General features: G+C 37.3%; 1 protein-coding gene across 1 annotated transcript in view; it reads left to right on the plus strand.

The window, feature by feature from the left end:
* Positions 1-22,831, plus strand: part of LOC145986879 (uncharacterized) — a 106,505-nt gene that overhangs the window by 14,287 nt on the left and 69,387 nt on the right. Inside the window, exon 2 of the mRNA XM_083121348.1 lies at positions 16,677-16,743. Within this exon, the coding sequence (XP_082977474.1) occupies positions 16,677-16,743 (67 nt within the window). The remainder of the gene's footprint in view (positions 1-16,676; positions 16,744-22,831) is intronic.

Consider the following 22,831-nt stretch of genomic DNA (forward strand, 5'->3'; position numbering starts at 1 on the left):
TTTTTTACTATTTCCTATTCTATCAGGTTCTATATTGCTGTTTTTATCAATTATGTAAGACCACACTCTGGTAAATGCACATATATTCTCTTTTATACACACGCACGTCACACACACACACACACACACACACACACATTTACACACTTATACGAACATACATCTGACGTTTTTCAATATTTTGCTATGAAGTTTGCATCCACGCTATTCAAACAAGGGCAGGCAATGTAGTATTTATGAGTATTAGTAATCCCAAAGTGGTGTTTTTGGTGTCCAAGTTCAGATGAGAGGCTGCTATGTGCCTTTTGCAGGGGATTGCATGTGAAGTGTATGCATATTGAGCATTATTGACTGTGTAGGCTTCCAAGTTTTGCTGTTATTTTCCTATAATTCTGTGAGACTGTAGAGAGTTCTCCCTTTTCATCCAGTTTTCTTTCATTGATTGGATACTTTTTGGGAACTTAGCAGTTTTTATGTTATGAAGCAGATTGTTGTAGAATATTTTGCATGGTCTTTTGTGATATTGAGTGGGTGCTGTAATGGTAGTAAGTATCTTTCCTTTTTGTGTTGATGTTCTTGTGTAGGTTTCCTATTTTCTGTCAAGTTGCAGTACTTAGAATAATCGCTACTGTCTTATTGATCTACGAAGCTCCTTTGAATAATCATTTGCATGTGACCCTATACTCCACGTTGTACTTTGTTCTGGGAGCTATCTTTTGAAGCCTTGGCATTCTGCTAGTACAGTATTATTATCGTAGAGGTAAATTAGTTCGTGAAAATATGTATTTTTCTGATTAACTATAGTCGCTTAGTTGTTCTAGCAGGTGTAAGTAGTTACTGCTGATGTTGTTAATTTTCTATTCGCAGGGGCTATGTATGATGTAGCGTATTTGTGTTGGCTGTCCTTTTTATTCCTATGTTGTTGAGTTTCTCCATAAGCATGTCCTGTTTTACTCTATTCTATGCCTTGTTGCTGCTAGATATCTGAGGTATGTTGCTGGTTCATATCTGAGGTAGCTTGTTTGACTATCTATTATTTTTGCTATGGCTGTGGCTATTGATGTCCCTTTCTGAATTCCATGTTGGTTTCTGTTTATCCTTGTTGCTGCTTGTTATCTGAGTTAGGTTGTTTGACTTCAGGACTATCCTTTTTTAACTTTATTGTTGATTGCTGTTTTGTTTATTTCCTTATTTGTTTTTATTTGTCTACTGAATCTATTTGTTTTGTGTCTTGTAATATTATTTACTATAGTAACAAAATTATTTTTAAAAATTGATATTTATCACCATACTTGTATATTTCTTGTTCAGTATTTGTCAAAGTTTAATTTATTTTGTCCGCTATCTTTAGCAAATAACACTATTTTGAAATTTAATATATAAATTCCTGAAAATTTACTGTAATTTTATATCAACTAACATATTTATTTTAACAAAAATAACAAAATTGTACAAAAGTTCAAATAGCAGAAGAATTGTACTCTTAAATTATTAACTTTGAAAGAATAGTATTTTTAAAACATTAACTTTGAAAAAATGTACTTTTAAAACATTAACTTTGTAAAAATTGTACTTTTAAAACATTAACTTTGTAAAAATTGTACTTTTAAAACATTAACTTTGAAAAAATTGTACTTTTAATACATTAACTTTGTAAAAATTGTACTTTTAAAACATTCACTTTGAAAAAATGTACTTTTAAAACATTAACTTTGTAAAAATTGTACTTTTAAAACATTAACTTTGTAAAAATTGTACTTTTAAAACATTAACTTTGAAAAAATTGTACTTTTAAAACATTAACTTTGTAAAAATTGTACTTTTAAAACATTCACTTTGAAAAAAATGTACTTTACACCAGAAATAATCAAATATATAGGAAAGAAGGAGAAGTTCTGTTGCTCAGAATAATAAATGTGGGATGGAAGGAAAATAATTTTGTTACTATAGTAAATAATATTACAAGACACAAAACAAATAGATTCAGTAGACAAATAAAAACAAATAAGGAAATAAACAAAACAGCAATCAACAATAAAGTTAAAAAAGGATAGTCCTGAAGTCAAACAACCTAACTCAGATAACAAGCAGCAACAAGGATAAACAGAAACCAACATGGAATTCAGAAAGGGACATCAATAGCCACAGCCATAGCAAAAATAATAGATAGTCAAACAAGCTACCTCAGATATGAACCAGCAACATACCTCAGATATCTAGCAGCAACAAGGCATAGAATAGAGTAAAACAGGACATGCTTATGGAGAAACTCAACAACATAGGAATAAAAGGGACAGCCAACACAAATACGCTACATCATACATAGCCCCTGCGAATAGAAAATTAACAACATCAGCAGTAACTACTTATACCTGCTAGAACAACTAAGCGACTATAGTTAATCAGAAAAATACATATTTTCACGAACTAATTTACCTCTACGATAATAATACTGTACTAGCAGAATGCCAAGGCTTCAAAAGATAGCTCCCAGAACAAAGTACAACGTGGAGTATAGGGTCACATGCAAATGATTATTCAAAGGAGCTTCGTAGATCAATAAGACAGTAGCGATTATTCTAAGTACTGCAACTTGACAGAAAATAGGAAACCTACACAAGAACATCAACACAAAAAGGAAAGATACTTACTACCATTACAGCACCCACTCAATATCACAAAAGACCATGCAAAATATTCTACAACAATCTGCTTCATAACATAAAAACTGCTAAGTTCCCAAAAAGTATCCAATCAATGAAAGAAAACTGGATGAAAAGGGAGAACTCTCTACAGTCTCACAGAATTATAGGAAAATAACAGCAAAACTTGGAAGCCTACACAGTCAATAATGCTCAATATGCATACACTTCACATGCAATCCCCTGCAAAAGGCACATAGCAGCCTCTCATCTGAACTTGGACACCAAAAACACCACTTTGGGATTACTAATACTCATAAATACTACATTGCCTGCCCTTGTTTGAATAGCGTGGATGCAAACTTCATAGCAAAATATTGAAAAACGTCAGATGTATGTTCGTATAAGTGTGTAAATGTGTGTGTGTGTGTGTGTGTGTGTGTGTGACGTGCGTGTGTATAAAAGAGAATATATGTGCATTTACCAGAGTGTGGTCTTACATAATTGATAAAAACAGCAATATAGAACCTGATAGAATAGGAAATAGTAAAAAATAAGGTTTTTAACATGCCAAAGTAATTAGTTTAGTTTGTTAATTATAAGAAACATAAGTTAATTACAAGAAATATAAATGAAATGCGCTAAATAAGTACAATTGTTTGGTTTGAAGGTAGTGAATATATCGAATTTGTGCAAAAGTTTGCATTATAACCAGTGAATTAAACAACGTTTGCGTTAGAATAGCACAAAATAGGATACTTATTAGATTAATAACAAACTTTCTGATGCAGTAAAATATTGACTAGGGCTGAATGATTCAATTACTGTAAAATATTAGTCTCAGATTGAAGTAAATAAAGTGTAAACAATACCCTTTGTTTGTAAAATAGGATTGTTAATTCCTTTGATAGCAGAAATATAAAGTTGTACACATTAATTTGAGAGTTTTAGCAATATTTGTCCTGAAATGGATATAAATGTAACTTGTTAAGCGTGCCAAATACGAAATATTTAAAAAACAGTACAGTATAACCTCAATTTTGAAAGCTAACAGTACTCTAGTGTTTCTACATAGGCGTCTGTAATGGTAAAATACATCCAGTCCTTAAGATTTTTGGCCATCCATTCATCCTCAGCGTCACGATTAGTCCCAAAAGCAAAAAAAGCGAAATCTTGTGGTTGTTATAATTTCTACTTTTCATGCAATCACATACACTATAGTACTAAGTTTAGTGAATTTTGGCGTCTTCCTGATTGGTCTGTTAAAGTTAGTAATCAATAAAAATATGCGTACATAGAAAAAATCCTGAAATAGTTGGATTCTCAAAAGTATGTACAATCAGTGTTCTTGCTACATTTAGCACCTAATAAAATATAAATTGAAGTCTAGTTAGTGTTGGGCTGTAAAATGTTTTGGTACATGTAGTTACTTGAAATAGCAAATATTGGCTGTGTAACTGGTAAAGCCCTCAAAAAAATCAACTTCGTTTCCTCGTAGTACTCCCTGAAAATGCTTCTTGCACGCTAATAAGGCTCTGGCGTGTGTTCCTATGCCTCCTACTAGCCTCTGTAAAATTCATATTGACCAGTGCTTAACCATTCAACATGCTGTAGAGCCTAAGCTTTAAGCTTCAGTCAGTGGAAATTTAGTTCTCAGGGACATATAGTGAATGTAGAATAAAAAAAGAAGCCTCAAATAATACAGCATAACAGATACAAATAACCCCTGGTGTTAATCAAACACTCAAAAAGTCAAGTAGTACTTGAAACGTACCCCAAATAAAATACTATAAGGGTAAATAGCATGGTAAGAAAAGTTTGGCAGGTGGACTTAAGAGCCACGTAGTCATCTGCTAACATCGTCTTGTCCTGTGATTTGTCATTATATTGTTAAGTAGTTATATTTAAGGGATGAAAGAAACAATATTAATAAACATTCAGTTATAGTACTCTTGGTAAAGGGGTTTCAGTGCTTAGAGAGATAATAATTTTAGTTACAGTAAAAGTTTGGCCTCTTATAAGTGCAAAAAAAAGTACAAATATTAAACATTTCATACAGTTTATCTAGAAAGCAAAAGCAAAAATACAATAACTGCGCAACATACTTAAAAAATAAGCAAGCCGTGATATTCTACTGCCCCATAATAAGTCTAAAATATACTCGAAAATACTCTGACATAAGGTTGACGGCTATCTGAGATCGAAATTTTCAAGCTTTCTCTCATGCATAAAGTGGCTCTAGGAATCACTAAGCCTCAATAAAAATGGAAACATGCCGTAAAAGCACTTGGAGAGTTGTTGTGATCACATCATATGAAAAACATGCAAGAACAAGAATATATGGAACCCTACTCATATATTTAGGAAACTTTACCTACCCTAACAGTAAGAAAATACCGAGGAAACTCTAAAATAAACAAACTTTCCTACGAAGCAAACCAAAAATAGCGTAGTGGAAGTCAATAAACCCTAACAACAACAACAAGATTCAACAACTACATCAAAACAAAAACAACAACAATAATAATAATAATAATAGTAATAATAAACTTTGTGGGTACAGTTTTACTTAAAAGTACTTCTTCCTTAGTGATTAGAGAAATTTTTTAAATAAAGAACAAAACTCAAAGTTAAGAATTAAAAATATAAGATACAAAAGGCAATAAATAGAAAAAATAATAAAAGAAGTTGAAAAAATTATCTTTGCAAGTCAAAATTGCAATAAACACTTCTGCAAGAATAGATCAAATTGTGATATTAGAGTAAAAAATGGAAATAAACTTTTAAAATAGCAAGTTAAAAGTTGAAAAATGTCTTTGTGAGTCCAAAATTTAATAAAAAATGTTGCCTGAATAGAAGAAATTGTGATATTAGAGTAAAAAATGGAAATAAACTTTTAAAATAACAAGTTAAAAGTTGAAAAATGTCTTTGTGAGTCCAAAATTTAATAAAAAATGTTGCCTGAATAGAAGAAATTGTGATATTAGAGTAAAAAATAAACCTAAATTTCAGCTAAAGTTGAAGAAACACAGTTTGTGTGTCTAAATTCCCATGCGAACTCTTGCTTGAATCGTTCAAATAGCGTTTTCTGAGTAAAAATACACAAAAAATGCGAAATATTGTCTCTAACAGTAAAAACATCTGGTCAATTTTACATGAATCCTGATGTTTATAACCCAATAATCAAATGGGCCGTGGTTCGCAACCCAGAAATAAGAGCAAATAGTGGATCGCATCCACTTTAACCTGTAGATACTGGAACAGAATGTTCCTAGTTCAGCCAAATTCGTTACGCCTTAGGTTAAATAGTCTTTGCAATGTTACAAAAGGCGGCAGAAATACCGCGTAGATTACTTCCACCAAATAAAATTGGAACCTCAAAAAAAATCAATACTCGTGTGTAAAAATTTGGCGACACTTGCCTTCCATTCAACTTCGGAAGAAGACCAAGCGAAGGGGGCCGTAACAATGGCGACCCTTTCTTCCCCCACGCGTGTCCATGAACGCGCGCGGTTTGGGGGTGCCGATGAATGCAACCACATAACAGGTTCTTCCGTAACAGGTTAATATTAATAACATGGATTCTGCTCGCATACTTCGTTTTCATATAGGATACATCGTTCAATTTCTTCGCCTTTAAAGCGAACATGTGTTATAATATCTTCTACCTCCGATCGAACGCGTCGACACCGGTTGAATTCGGGTAAATCCGGATCCTTAATTATACCAAATATGACTCACCACCGACGCCAAAATGGCCGGACGTGACGCCTTAGAATAGGCCGAAAGTGTCTTTTGTACATTAATGGAAAAACCATTAATTCCAAGTTCCCACGTCTGTATAAAGCACCCATGACTCATATCCGGCAGAAACGCATATATAATATACAACAATAGTGTTAGAATAGTCCGAAAACGAACTCCACAATAGTGTCTTTTGTACCTTAATGGAAAAACCATTAATTCCAAACTCCAACGTCAGTATAAATCATCTGTGACTCATATCCGGCAGAAACGCATATATAATATACAACAATAGTGTTAGCTTAGGTCCAAAAACGGAATACATAATAGTATCTTTTGTGCACTAATGGAAAACCATTAATTTCAAACTCACACGTGTGCATGAGTCATCGATGACTCATCTCCTCCACCACCCACGACACGTGGCGCTAGATTAAATAACAATAGCGTCACCCCTCGAAAATGAATTAAAAACCCATTAATGTCAATTAAAGGGTCTATTGTCAGCTCTTAAGTATTTTCCCTACTACTAAGGCCGTCAGAGAGTGAGGCTGGTTTTAAATTGTGTCTGGAATTAATTTCATTTTTAAGGCACTTTTTTCTAATCGTGACGATCAGTATGAATGATCATGAAAATAATGCACAGACTAAGACCATCTAACATAATTTTAAATAACTGAGTTTCTTTGTATCAGCATATATATTGCCTGTATCGGCAATAAAAACCCTGGTAGTTTCGCGAAAAGTATAAAGACAAAGCGAATGGACGTAAAACTAAAATCTGCAATAACATGGAAATGAAAGAAATCTAACTTTCTATACAAGTGGGTAATCCATTATAGGATGTAAGCATACAAGTTCGTCTGAACTCTTTCTATCAGAAGTACTATAAAAAATTGTCATAGTGCGTTGAGTGTTCTACTCATGATTTTACCTACAAACTTCTTGGGTTTGAGGTACCTACCACAGCATGGGTGGTTACATTGTGTCTTGTCTCTTCCATACATTTAATTTAATCATTATTTTTCTCAAAATCGCCATTAGCCTAAAGAACAAAATGTTAAATAACCAAAAAGGAATGCAGTAGTATGGAAAGTAATCTATATTTACATAATTTGTATTTCTTTTCCTTTAATTGTTGCCACTAAAAATATAATCCTGTCCCCGTGGCGGAGTGGTTAGCAAATCGCGCTACGTCGCCAAGGGTCCCGGGTTCGAATCCCGTCCTGGGCATGGATGTTTGCGAGTGTCCTTTCATCAATTTCATCACTCATCTCCATTTTCGGAAATTAGCCAAAAGTGGCAAAAAAGCTAAATAAAATAAATCAATCAATCAATCAATAAATAAAAAAATATAATATGTACTTAATGTTAATCTTCTTTATCTATTGGCGTATTATTCGTAAACCAGTGTAAGGCTATGCTTGTATGTGAATACTACGCTGTATTTTTAACTCTCACCTCCTTTTTACACACTTTCATAATCAAGGAACAATTAGCGGACCCCCGAAAATGAGTTATGGGTGTGAAAGAACCTCCTCAGGGCCATTTTGCTCTTAGTTTGCTAAAGTCCCTCAATCAGACTACTCAGCATTTTTTTGTAAGGCAGGGAACTACGACAACATAAGTTACACAAACTCCTATGCGTGCAGGAGAACAAATTATGTTAGTTTCACAAATAACACACTCCAAACACATTTCAACACTTTTCTTCCTCTATTCAGAGAAACCAACACTCTTGTACACAATATTAACTTATAGACGGTATTAAAGGTGGAGCTACAGCGGAGCATGCGCACTCGTCTGGTCCCCCTCGAACATCCGGTTACGATTACGGTGCTATGGACGTTAATATGAAAGAGCAAAGTGAAGATTTTTTTACAAGGAAATAGGGAGTCAGCTGTGTAGCATATGGTTGTACAGTTCGATCAGGAACAAATTTTTTGAGTCAAGTATCACTTCGTAGCAGGGGCGCCGACTTGTCAAAATTATTGGGGGTGGGCTCTGATCACTGAAATAAATTAATGAATGACTCACTCTCTCCCTTTTTTAAGTTTTGATCAGTGTTCGGAATCACGTAAAAGCCCATGAATTCCTCAAAAATATCAAAATTTTTATTCACAGTTCTAATGCAGAATATTAATATTGTTCACGAATGGATATTTCACAAGTTTCGTCAACCATAATAGCAAAATATTCCCGACTTTTAATATCTGCTACCACGGAGCGCAAAACAGATCTCCCTAATATATCAATGATCTCGATCTGAATGTCATGTTAGAGCCACTTGTAGCCCAAATGTCTCATCCACTACCCTAGTTCATGCACATCGTCTTTTGAAACTCTTTTTAGTGAAAATTTTAACAATACTCATAATTACATACTTAGTATATAGTAATAAGTCATGTGTTTTGCTGTCTGTGGTCATACCACCCCCCCCCCCAAAGTTGATTGTTTAGCGGTCTCAGCCCCCCAAATTGATGGTCTAGAACATTTCAAATGTGTATTTAAAGTTAAGTTCATGTGGCACAATTCTGAGTAAACTTTAGAAGAGAAGCAAATAATACATTAGATCCTCTAAAGCAAAATTATTTTAGGGCTCTGCCCCCACATCGTTAACATTGGGGGGGCTCGAGCCCCCCCCCAGCCCCATGGAGTCGGCGCCTATGCTTCGTAGGTCTCCGAAGGACGTAGAAAGACGAAACCTGTTGATACAAGCAAAACGAAGAAAGGATTGGTACCCGGAAAGGATTTGTACGACTTGCATTTTGTTACAACATGTTGATAGTTTATCTGCGTATTGTGTTGTGGTGAAAAGCACGCATCTTAGTGAGGTTTCAAACCGAAGTGACACGCGACAGCAGTGGTTCGTACCAAAGTGACAAGCGACACAGGCCCATTTAGTCTATAAATAAGCATTTATCGCTCATGGGAAATCAAGTCTCAGGCGGCACAATACACGCCATTGGAAATCTGAGCGACACGTGCAGATTGTCGTGTCGCTTCGGTTCGAAAAATTTCATTAATCACTGAGGATTCACTTTTAAGTGGCACGGAGATTACACAGCGAAGCGACAAGCAACGGCCCCTTTACTTTAAAGGAAACAATTTCACCTTGCATTCGAGTACAACAGACCGAGGCGACACGATGCATGATACTGAGAAAACAACAGTCCAGTCCAAGCGACACGTGCATTTCTCGAGGTGAATTGGTTACAAAGGAAGCTTTCAGACTGCAGCGATACGTGTCTCTTGGAAACCAACATTCAAAAATAAACAACACCTTCCGAATTAAAAATACACTACAAATTGCAGGTGTCGCTTGTCGCTCGGAATGGGCCGTTTGATACCGTGCATTGTGTTGCCCCGGCCTGTTATTTGCGCAAGCGTGGCTGGTGAATGGTTTGCTTTAGATCGAATGCTTCTGTGCGAAATCCCGATATCGCTTGTCGCTTCAGTCTGAAAACTCCCTTGTTGTTTGAAGTAAATTCGTGCAAGTGAAAGTGGCATGCCATATCATACGTTTCCCTAAATCCCTCAGGCGGAAAGGCGACGTTAGTAAGCATTTGTTATGTGTCATTTCATTACTTCTGCAGATTTGTTGGCAAAGATTCACTTAAGCATACTTTATAATATAATAATATCACTAGTTTTATAGAATTATCTTTCCCTCACTTTTCCATTTACAAAGTAATTGAATATATCTAAACGTTCGTCGTGCGTGTACATGAGATGAGATACTTGTATGTACGTAGTGTGCTATACAACTGGCGGCCACAAAGACACGCCATATTTTAATAATCTGCTCTGCAGTTGATCATCCGTCGGATTCTAGACGTTCACTCCTTCATAGTAGAACTTTAACAATACCTTTCTTGACTATCGTCGCACAACTGATGAAAACAAGCTCTCATTTCTTAGTTCGTATGCTGGTGAATCTGCACTGGCAACAATGGGGACTGGCCTAAACCGGAAGTTCCGGGGGTACCGAGCAAGACCTCACCAATGTTTATGTTTACATTTTTAACACGGTCTATATCAACTTTCTTATTATTTTTACTGACCCTATCAAGTGAGTTGCTTTTGGTCATCTTGTCTGAAGTGTTGGTTCACTATTCATTTGTTATTCACAGAAAGGGAAAAACATAAAAATAAAAATAAAAATATACATCAACTTTAATCACATTAAACATGGAAAAAAATATTAACATGTAACTTTCAATTTTTTACTTTGGTTTCAATGTCCATCTGCACAACCTTCCAGATTATTACCTGTGTTATTACATTTTGTTCTATCATGTCAAGAGTTCCACACACAGGTTGGTCGTGAACACAGTCTAACAGAAATGCGTCATCACTCTCACGGCCGTTACAACTTGTGAACGAAAGGTTGGGGAGGACGATGGGGGGGGGGGTGAAACTCGGTGTATGTATCATCATATGAATACAATATACCATGAATGACATGTCCATCATTTGGTCCTTATTTGTTCTACTTGCATGTGTAAATAAGGCTCCACAGCTTCCATGTCGTCATTCTATGCGACAAACTGGGCTTCAGCTGACGTTTAGGAGGGAGATTATAATCCGAGGGTGCCACATCAGCCGAGCAAAGTGGGTGCTGAACAAGTTCAAAGCCACACTTGTGCACTTTGTGTATAGAAATAGCGGAGGCATGAACTGGTGCATTATCGGTATTGGCAACACCACTTTCCTTCTCATTTTGTTTTATTTCATTACATCTTTCGCAAAAGCGAGGCATAACATCCCCGTTACAGTTTCACCCTTGTGCAGAAAGTAAATCAACCAAACACTTTTCGAACCCTTTAGAAGATGAATGCAGTCACCTTTCCACCTAATGCTTATTTGGTATGGAAGAGCTGGCGTGTGTCTATTACTCGTTTTGTTCTCGGGCTGAAAGTGGTGGATATATATATATATATATATTAGTCAATACATTATGTGAATCTGTCTCAAATATCTGAAATTTTGTTTAGAGAGTTCTACTCTTTGTCGCTTTTAATCAACTGAAAACAATCTGGACGACCAAGCGTGATAAGACCTTATGCATTCCGAGAACCTTATTGAGGATGTGCTGAAAACGTTCCTGGGATATCTTCAGTGTCTCGGCAATTGACCTGGTAGCTCGGCGCCGAACTTCCATTACTATGTCGTGAACATTATCCACCATCTAATTGCAGGTGAGTCATATTTAAGTGTGTTTAAGCCAAGTTTAAATTCAGCTATCCAGTGTGAAGGGGCATCTGTGTTGCCAACACATCTTCATGTATTTGATTCGTAGTTCTGTATGCTTATTCTTTTAATAGTAGACATTGTAGACATGACATACATGTTAGATCATCGCTGTTAAGAATCTTTACACGTGTCCAATATTTGATTCAGTAAGACTTAAAAAAGCAACATAAAATCGCAGTTTGTGACAGCCTAGAATTAGGGTACACTTTACCTATGCAAATAGTTACAAATCAAAGAAAATGGACTGATGGACGTGTGATTTAGGGTATATTCTTGTGAGCGAGTAATGATGATATATATACACCATCAACCCTCTCCCTCCCCTCCTTCACGGCCAAGCTCAAACCTTTCAGTGAGCCCTCGCATAGTAATTAATTCGCTCTATTTTTCCTATTCATAGTTTCATCGATGTTTCAGTCGTTCAACTTTCGCCCCTTACAATTCCTAAATGCACCTACAGAACAAAACATGGCTGCCTCCATGCAATATTCATGTTTATCCTGCTTTCCATGCAGTTATCAATTTGTTCATTTGTGTCTGTCTTATCGCATAAATGTTTGGCATCATCAACAAACCATAACAAAGACTGAACGGTGCTATGTTTCACCGCATAACATCTAAGAGTGATTGCATAAGTTTATTAGTATGAGTGACTCTTCCTGCCTCTCCACAATACTTTTATTTTCCTTTTACAATGTCTAGTTCAGAAACTTCTTATCGAGCTGTGAATCAAGGCGTAAAGTATGCATTAAGTGAACGGAAACCAAACTCTTCTCAGCGGCAACCCAACAAGGTACTGTAGCGGCGCGTTGCTCGTGGTCTTACGTAATTGCAACAACAGAACAGTTCTCTTTCGCTGTGGAACATCAATTATCTGCTAACCAGAGTATTCTTTCACTACTTCAACTTTCACGAAATTCTAATTCTCTCTTGGAGTTGGCGTTCATGGACGGTTCGGTGATCTAGAATGGATGAAGTGGTTTCCCGCCTGAAGTAAATTCATTGCGAGGTTGAGACTTACTATCTGCCTTGAAGGAACATGCTATTGGCGGCAAAGGAACCACATGATTTTCTTACGCAGCTGCAAGTTTGAGGCTGGCTGTCTAATTGGACGATTCCGCCCACTAGCAGAAGTAAATGATGAGTCCAATTTGCCACAACAAAAGACGATCGATTCAGCCTTTCTGCTATCTGCCCCTTCTTGCACTTACTAAAATCAAATAAAGAATGTGTGGCATTCAGTTCAAATAATCACCTTGGATTTTCGAATTCACATTTTCCTTCCGCTTTTCTGACAGTTTTGGTCTCATCGCGAGCGTTAGTGGTGATTATGTACCTTATTTTACATCTCTTTCTACCACTTTCGGCTAATCATGACGATGAGTAGGACTGTTGTTCAGATGAAATAGATGAATGGACAATCACAAACACCCTTCATTGTTTGCTGGAAAATATTCCCTCATCTAAAATTCTTACTTAAAAAAAATAAAACAAGGGGTGTAAAAAGTTCCTTGAAAAAATTAAAAGTGCAAGGATATAGAGGGACCTGCGCAATTAAAACACAATACATTAAAAAGGTCATAAAAAACTAAAAGCTTCCTCACAGGCTGTGAAAGATACCAGCTCTTCGCAAGAAGCTAAAAACCCTTGCTAAAATACTGTTATCGTCGCCCAACATGGACGACAAAGAGGCGGATAGGCTAAAAGTCTGCCGGAGGTAAGGAAAATCGGCACATTCAACAAGAATTTGCCGAAAACTTAAAACTACATTACAAACACGACACAACGGAGCCCTGCCCTTGCAGCAAGTGATCATGGATTAGACGGCTGTGTCCAATTCTCATCCTGGTTAGAACTTCTTCTCGGCGAGAGGGGCGGGAAGAGGAGTGTTTTCGGTGACCGCATCCCACTCTTCCTGCCAAGTGTCAAGAAGGCTACCACGAAACACATTCTGCAGGTCGCTAGCTGGCAGAAGGTGGACGAGAACGTCGCCATCTGCATCAGCAGACTTGGCGACTCCATCGGCTGCTTCGTTCCCCTTTATGTCAACGTGACTAAGGACCCAGCAGAAAGGGACATCAGCACTGGCAGATAAGGACACAAGCCGTCGGAAGATGTGCTGCACTACTGGATGTCGGGAATTCGGCTAATCCAGAGTCTGCAACACGCTGGTCGAGTCACTGCAGACGAGGACTTTCTGCAGGCCATTGACGTCAGCAACGTCCAGTGCCTTGAGGATGGCGTACAAATCTGTCGTATAGATGGAACAGACAGGATGTAGCAAGTAACTGGAAGTTTGAGAGTCTAGGACAAAGGCGCAACCAACTGACTCAACTGTCTTGGACCCATCCGTATAAAGCACGTTAAAATTCGGGTGCTTCGCGCAAAGCTCTAACAACCGCTGCTGGTCAGGCACGTGTCTAGAAATATGTTTCGGGGGGAGGTCCGAACCAAGTGTCTCAGGAATACTAATAGTAATAATAATAATGTTTAAATTAAAATTATTATATTAAATCAAATTGATACTAATTACAATACATAAATTAATATTATATTGTTATTACACAAATAGGTAAAAGGACTGTATAAGAATAGAGATGTAACAGTACATATTCATTACGTAGCTTACCTTTAGTAAAGATCGGAATAATTTACATAAAAACAAGTGCCCTCGCAATGAAATTAATGTCAAAAAGATGAATAACGGAATATTTATCTTCTTTCTTTTCCTGTTTTGACCCCCAGAAAGTTTCTTGGAAGACATCACTTATAACAATTACACAATTTCGCATACACACAGCTTCATCAAAAGCATGGTCCTCGCAAAGGGAGTGTATAGTTCGTAGTAGCTCCATCTAAACTAGAATAGCATGAGTGCTTTTGTGAAGTTATGAGTGTGTCAATTCCGATTCCCTTTTGCCCGGTCGCTCCCTTTCTTTTCGCAAATTTTGTTTATCGTAATGCTCTGAATGGGTCATTGTCGCATATGAGAACGCAGCCACTACTGACAAAGATCAAAGACGTCCGAGTATTGTTGTGTCTCGATGCCAAGCAGCATAGACTTTTATTTATTATTGTTGTTCTAAGTGACGTGTACTCTCGTCCTGTACACCTTTTAGCTATTTCAAATCTGCCTGGAAAGATCATTGAAAGAGCCAAAAACCGTCACGACGTACTCTTTCAAATGAAATAGCTTTTTTGAAGAGATATTAGGAAAATTTAGTACAGTTGTTACGACATGCAGACTGCAGTTTACAACAATAGTATTTTTACAACTGCATACACTATTGGAACTATTCACTAAGAAGTTGTAAAACACATCCACACTAACAAACAAATAATATATATATATAAATTAGATATTTATTTATTTTCTTTATTTTGTTTAAAAGAAGAGCTTGCAATGCGAGCGCAGCGAACAAAAATTAAATCAATATCTTTGCAAACTGGCAATGATATTGTTTTAAGAGGGCGCCAAAACTTTCGAGGGGATCGCATGCATCCTTTATTACAAGTAATTTCAATGTTTTTCTTATTGCCGTTCGGCGTCCCCTTCCATCAGCGCCCGGGGCGACCGCCTCGCTGCTCACCCCTTCCCCTCCCCTAGCTACGACCCTGGCTGTGATAACCACTCCGTCACGGTGGTCGGCTCGAAATAACGAAAAGCAAGAACCATGTATGTATAATATATACAGGTAAGGTATAAGATACTGGGAGGACGGTGTTTCCAGCTGACGGAGAGAGATTCAACTTTCGTGACATTCTCGTACACGCCAGATACTAAGTTTCGTGAGAACATGGACTCAAGTTTCGGCGTAAAATATCTCATTTGCAACGCCTGAGTATATTAACTACGCCACTTCGCGTGTTCCTCTCTGCCGGAAGGCCGCCTCGTTCCCGCTAGAAACAAACAAGAAAACAATTAACTCCTCCCCTCCCTCCCCCTTGTTCAACGGAGGGCAGATTCAAAATCGAGAGTGGGGAAAGGACATAAAATTTCATTTTCTGAGGCTTCAATGAGCATTGCGAGTTGCGGAAGCTTCGCTGAGAACAACCGTTAGCGCTGACCGCTCGGCAGCCATCAAAACATTTCGCACTGCTTCTGCATTGTTAAGCGATTGTTCACTGTCTTGATCACGAGCTCTCTGAAGATTCTTTGTTGCAAGAGATCAAGGAGTCAAGGCCGTGCCGAGACTAATTTGGTTTCGAGGGAGGAATTCAAATATTCATGTTTGCTTTTATATTCTGAAAGCCGTCGCAACACATAAATGAACGTATTAGTGTAGAAATATCAACAAGAATGTTTTTTTTTTTCGATACTTGTATCCATTCTAATACAAGTGAATGTAGTTTATTATAGAACTGTACAGTTTAATGTGAGTTCTTAATCATTGCATTTTTCCGCCTAGAATCTAACCCATAGCCCCTTGATTACAAGACATTTATGTTAATGGATGATGATGTCGAATATGGTATGCAGGTTGGGAATATTGTGTTTCATTCAGCTCCACATTATATTATTCATGTAATCTTATCGTAGTGGATAACTTATGTTTATGTTGCAAAGCTTCCCCGATGGCGTATTGATAACGTCATCTGCCTGTAATCAAGGGGTCACGGGTTCGATACACTGTGGAGAGACATTGCACGTTATTTCGGATTCCACTTCAACTGTAAGTCCAGTCCCGATTAAACTATCTATGCATAAACTGGATTAAAAATAAAAATTGAAATTAAAAAATAAATCAATGTATTTGTAGTAAAAATAATAGTCAAAATAGTACAGTAATTTGAAAATACCTCCAGAAATGTGATACCATATCGTGACTTTTTTGTCGAAGGAACTATAAAATTTGAGCATGGACTGAAGCCATGAAAAATTACCAGTGATTTATTGCTCTTGAGCATAAAGGCCGACAGCATACACGCCGTGTAACCCTTTGGAATGTTAACTTTTGCTCACCAACAGTTGAAATTCATTAATGGCGTTCATTAAGAGGAAATTAACTTTTTTGTTTCTGTTCTTTGTTTCAGATTAACGGGGAGAACGAGATCAAGGACGCTATCGTTGGTTCGGATCATTTTGTGGACCTTCGTAGAGGTAAGACCACTAGTCACTCTGTAATTGCTACAGTAATTGAAATCTGCCTCTCTGTGACACGTTACTTAGAAATATGCTCATCTGTGTGTGACTGGCTGTCGCATGTGCATTCCAGGTTCTATTTTCAACCAATCAACCGGGTTATTCTCCTGGTTTTCCATTTAATAGGGCATTGGATTAGCCTACACTAGCCTGATATTTGCCTACCTTCATGGACAGCAATTCACGCACCACTCTGCGAACCCAAAGGTCTTCAGTTCGAATCCTAGGACGTTCCTTTGTATTTAATTTTTACTACGGTACTTGTAAGTATCGGATTCGTAGCCATAAAAATCTGTTACACAGGCAAATAGGCATTTGAAAGGCACAAAATTGGAGAAATTTGCATTCTGAAGAGGTTCTTTATTGCGTAGCTTATACATACAAAGGGCAATAAAATAAAAGGCCGTTGAAGCCAAATATAAAAGAAAATAACATTAGCATAAAGGATTTAAAAATACGAGGAAAATAATGGTTGATTTTCAAGTTTCAAAACGATCGGAAAATATTTATTTCTCTTCGAAACTTCCTTTGAAACTTTCAGTTTCGTTTCCCTCAGTGTTGGGTGCAAATGCATGCAGGAAGATATTTCTTTACTTCCAAATTATTCTCACCCGTGCGACAAGATAAACTGCGGTTACGTAAAAACAACAAATTTTATTTATGTACACGCCTAGCAATTGTATTGTAACATAAAAGTCTCTCTTTTTGCTCTTTCTCTTAGGTATTCGCATGTATGTTCTTTTTACTTTTCCTCTCTTTCTTCTTTTCTGTGAGCCTGTATTTCTCTAAACTTGATCTCTTCTCCTTCTCTCTCTCCTTTCCTTTGAACTTATACATGAGTTTCTTTACAACGTTGACAATACAATGTATAAAAGGTGTTAACATTTTGAAACCTATCGCCATGATCATTGGTGTTCCTTTGTGTGGGCCCCTTCAACATTAAATCTCATCGTCAAACAGCCTCAATGTCGTGATTAGCCTAAAGGGGCAGAACACACCTAAATTTAGAAAAATGCACAAAGTTAAACTCGATACATTTTACTGTACTAACGGATACGTCCATTCCGTACATAATGAAATATTGTCATTCTGCAATTAATATTGTCAGAATGTGTTATAAGTTCACCTTGTGCTGAAATAGGCTAATGAGGACTTGACCTACAGTTCAATAAAGGTTTTACAAACCAATGTACAGTGTGTCTCCACCTGGGGTTGAACCGGTTTCAACTTAATAGCGGATCTCGCATTTACATAAAGGTATGAAAAGTCAAACCAATATGTCAAGTTCTCAGATGTGTTTAGGCCAATCGTTTTATATGTGACTAACGTAATGTCTTATGACTGACTACATAATGTTTCCATGTGCATATATAAATTTTCCACCTCTATTCCACGTAGTAGATCCAAGTAATAAGCATTTCTGCAGGCCAACGAGGCTCTGGCGTCTAGCAAGTACACATTATTATACAGTAATCTTCTGTATAGTTGTGTTTTGTCCTTTGTCAGAGTGCTCCTTTACAGGCTGGTCCTCAGAGACACGTGTTGAGTTTAGTTATGGTATGGTGCTCGACTCTGTATAATGCATGGGGGCAAATAGCCTAAATGCTAACGCATCCACACTCTTCATTCATCAATAAATTTTCTTGTAACTGTGCAGAAGAAAACTTACGTTCGTAACATATGACTACTAAGTCCGAAACATTTTAATTAAATGCACTGTAATTTAGGAAGATTTTTCACTTGTCTGAAATATGACACTTACTTTTTTAGTTCATTTTATGTACAGATAGGCTAATCTGGACTGGACCTACAGTATAAAAGTGGGATCCGAATCCGAACCACTATGTGCCTCCCCCGACTATCGAAATCTGAACCCCTTGATTAGAAGGCGACGACGTTCACATTGCGCCATTGGGAGGCCTATCGCAGTTATTACTGAAGATGTGTTTTCTTAGTTTTCTGCACTAGGTTCGTAATAATATAATTGTTACCAGTAATAAAAAATAATTAGTCTAAGTCTTCAAAGTATAACTGTACTGTGTATGTACAGGTCAATAGTAACTTTGTAGAGTAAAATCAGATTTCATATGATTACGGTCCAAGTTTCAAAATGTTACGTCTGTAACTATGGATTTACCATTGTTCAAAATTGTGGGGCTGTATCTGCTGAAATCACAAACAGTTCTTATCTACAGGCGCTTTAACGTCAAGACCACCCAAGTCGACTTATACATGCTGCGTGAATTTAGCAACCGCTAAGATTTGCTATGTAGTGCGAGAAAACATTTAAAACAAGGAACCAAAGAGCACGCGATCGCTCGACGCCTGCAATACGCAGCAGAACCAGATGCTAACCCGTTAGCGAATTGTTCTTGCGCCGACGTTTTTGAAGAATGACTCAAAAGTGAGTTAGAGAGTCACACACACACACAGTCGGTGGAAACTGTTCCCCTTGACGTCGCCGAAAGGATACGTCGTCTTGTTTCACGCTCACTTGCAAGGGGACGTTTCATTTCTTTTCCGTTAACACAAACAAGAAACGGAACGCGAGTGCGTCGACAATAAGGTCACGGAGAACGCTAAACACCTCGCGTGACAGAATTCCAAAGGCGCTTTGGCTACACATATGCGTTTTTGCAACTGTGGCAGGGAAAAACTGAGCAAATTGGTGTGGTTTAAGCCTCGCGTAACTTCTGTAACGAGACTAAAGGGGGGAGGAAGCTGTTTAAATTACGCACGAGGCAAGACTGACAGCGGGCAATCTTGCTGCCTGACCTAACGGGTGCTAAGCAGGTGTTATCAGTACAACACGGATTTTCAGGTGCTAACTATGCGGAATAAATAATTAAATACAAATTCACTTTTTGCTTGAGTCTGCCTGCAACCTTGTGTTCAATTCTTGCCTATCTGTGTCGCTATATGGGACCATTTACCAGAAAATGCCTGCTTTCTCTGTACTTGCGCCAAAGTGAAAGGTTGACTATTATCTTTTGACAGAATCGAATAGGGCGAATACACGAAGCAGAAAAACGCAGTAAGGAAATTTAAAAACACCAATACATAGAAAACCTTCAAAATACTTTTAAAAATCTCCCAAAATGCAAAATAAAGGCAGTGTTCTGGTTCTAAGTGAAGGGCGTTTTCCTTTCCATCGATCTCTGAGCCCTGTTAGTGTAACAGAGATACCAAACAACCAAATATTTGCGTTACGTATAGAACCAGCCTCCATGCAATCCACACTCAGGTTGTCAATGCTCTAAAATATTGTTTTATGCAAAATTGATTTTTTAGTCTTTGGGATACGAATGGCATTCTTTGAAGTGAGACATTTTCTAAGAAAACTGTTCCCAAAACAGACACAATGTCCGGTCGAACTTTAAAACTACATTGAAGGTTTACCTTATTGTTTGGCACACACAGGAGATCTATTTCGTACAAATTTCAGAGAAACATGCAGGCTCGACCAGGGCCAACTGAACCCTGGTTTCGCCTGATATTTTGCTCCTGCTGTTCTCGGTCAGTGCCATTGAACATTGTCGGTTGCGGTATTAGGCTTGCCAACATTAAAGAATAAAATTTCTGGATATTTCTTTACATCCATCTAACAACCCTTTAAATTAAAATGTTCTGGAAGACTTAACACCAAATTTTAAGGATTCACGGAGGCTCTCAAAGTCATAGAATCCCTATGAACTTGAAACTGGACTCCGAACTCACCATGACAATACGAACACTGAAACGCGCTTAATCCCATACCTCGAATTCAATCTATGTAATGAAGCAAAATTGTGTGAAGGGAAATAAAGTAGCCTCGAGACTTGGACGCAACAATGCCTTCCGTTTCGTTCCCCACAGCTCTTCCTCAGTTTCTCTATTCTTTCTTTCTTTATCTCAATAACAGTGGCGTATACTGAGTCCAAGATCTGGGCTATCTCACTATGTCACGTGGTCTTAGGCTATGAATAGAAATCAGTTTGCCAACTCCTAAGAAATCAGTTTGCCAACTCCTAGGAAATCAGTTTGCCAACTCCTAGGAAATCAGTTTGCCAACTCCTAGGAAATCAGTTTGCCAACTCCTAGGAAATCAGGTTGCCAACTCCTAGGAAATCAGGTTGCCAACTCCTAGGAAATCAGGTTGCCAACTTATAAGAAATCAGGTTACCAACTCCAGAATCAGCATCATCATCTCACTGATATGAATAATATTATTTACAATTTCTGATAGATTTTTCTCCTGTATTTTATTCTCTAGACTTCAGGCTTCGCAGATAGCCTAGCTAACTTAAAATATACGCTCCTGCTCAATAATCATTCTCTTTCATTCTTAGTCTGGTTGTCTCCATCTTTCTTTCTTTCTTTCTCGGCCTCTCTCCCTCCGTTTCTCCATCTCTCTTTTCTGTCTGTTTCAAGCTCTTCCTCCGTTTACCTATCTCCCCTCTTTTTTCCTCTATCTCTATTATCATTCACTCTTATTTGACTATCGTTTCTTTCTTTCTCGGTATTTCTTCCTCTCTTTTTGTATCTCCTTTTCTCTCCTTCTCGCTCTCTCTTTCTATATCTCTATTATATTTTTTCTCTACCTATTTCTTTATGCGTCGGACAAGACTTCTCGAAAAACGTTCCTTTAACTTTTCATTTCTCCCTCTTCTCTTGTATTTCCTTAAGCAATGATACATTTTTCACGAGTCCTCAAAATAACATTGGGAGGTTTAATTATTTGGTTTGCAATAACAAATGTCTTCGCTCGGCGAATACATACAAAAATATAATATATATATAACACTAAATATCGTTATTTTGGTAGATAATGTTTGTCCGGGAGACTGAGAGAATGATTTGAATTCCGGGAGGGATTTGAATCTCTGACCTCCGGAATACTACTGCTCAATTGGTTTTAAAATTATTGATGAAATAATCTTTTAAGTTTTAGCGCAAGCAACGGCCACTTCATTAGGTCCGACTCCGGCCAGACGAGAATTTGCTGTTTGAAATGGCGCGTCTCGTTTTCCATTTTCTACCGAGGTGTCCTTTCCGTTCCTTCGCGGGCTTCGAAGCACGTGATACAAGTGACCTGCATTAAACAAGCGATATCGCTTCCTCTTCACCCTCTGCCGGCTGTGCGTGAAACCCAAGTGACGTCACAAGAATGCACGCACACGTCTTCCAGACCATTGTTTTTGTTTTTTCGCGTGAGGCTACGTTTTTTTTGTCCGCGTATATGATTAATATTTGGCACTTTTCTATTTTTCTATGTTAATGTCAATGATAGTTATGTTCTATCCATATGTCCTAACCCCGAATTTCTTATTCTTATTTTTTTTAAAAAAAAGTCAGTAGTAGACAATGTTTTTGGATGAAGTTGAAAAAAATATTATGGAAGACACACAAACTTTTCTCTGGAAACGATCTTCCAAGAACGTCGGGAGAAATACCGAAAGCTTGTTATTTTTGTTTCATTTGGTTTATTTTACTTCGCTCCGCTTTTCTGCCACTTTTGGCTAATCGAGAAGATGAGGATGAGTGATGACATTGATGAAGGGACGCCGATGTATCGGTATTGGCAGATACCAGTGGTATCGGTTTGAATTCATCTACCGATACCAGCCGATACTTTACCGGCATTTCGGCCTTTCGCAGTTTTCGCAAAAATGCAACACTTTCGCGGAGTCTAATTATCCTGGACATTGTGCAAAATTCAAACTTTCTTTTTAATTCTGCACCAATTTTGTACTAAAAACTATATTTTGTGATTACATAATATCTATTTCAATATTCTGATGCAATTCGTGAATATTCTAAAGCAAAATTCTTGTTAAATTGATACATATAATTGGAGAAGAATATTTACACACCAATATTGATCAGTATTTTGAACAAATTTCAATTATCGTAATTTTCAAGTATCGGTGGGAATCGGTAAGAGTATCGGCATCGGTTCAAAGTGATATCGGCTCAGCCGTAATAATAATAATAAATTTTAAATACAATTTGTGTTTATGATAGTTCTATTTCATAATAAGCGTAAGCATAATAATAATTTCTATGA

Source organism: Lepisma saccharinum, chromosome 1 (genome assembly GCF_977018435.1).
Source record: "Lepisma saccharinum chromosome 1, izLepSacc3.1, whole genome shotgun sequence".
NCBI classification, from domain to species: Eukaryota; Metazoa; Arthropoda; class Insecta; order Zygentoma; family Lepismatidae; genus Lepisma; species Lepisma saccharinum.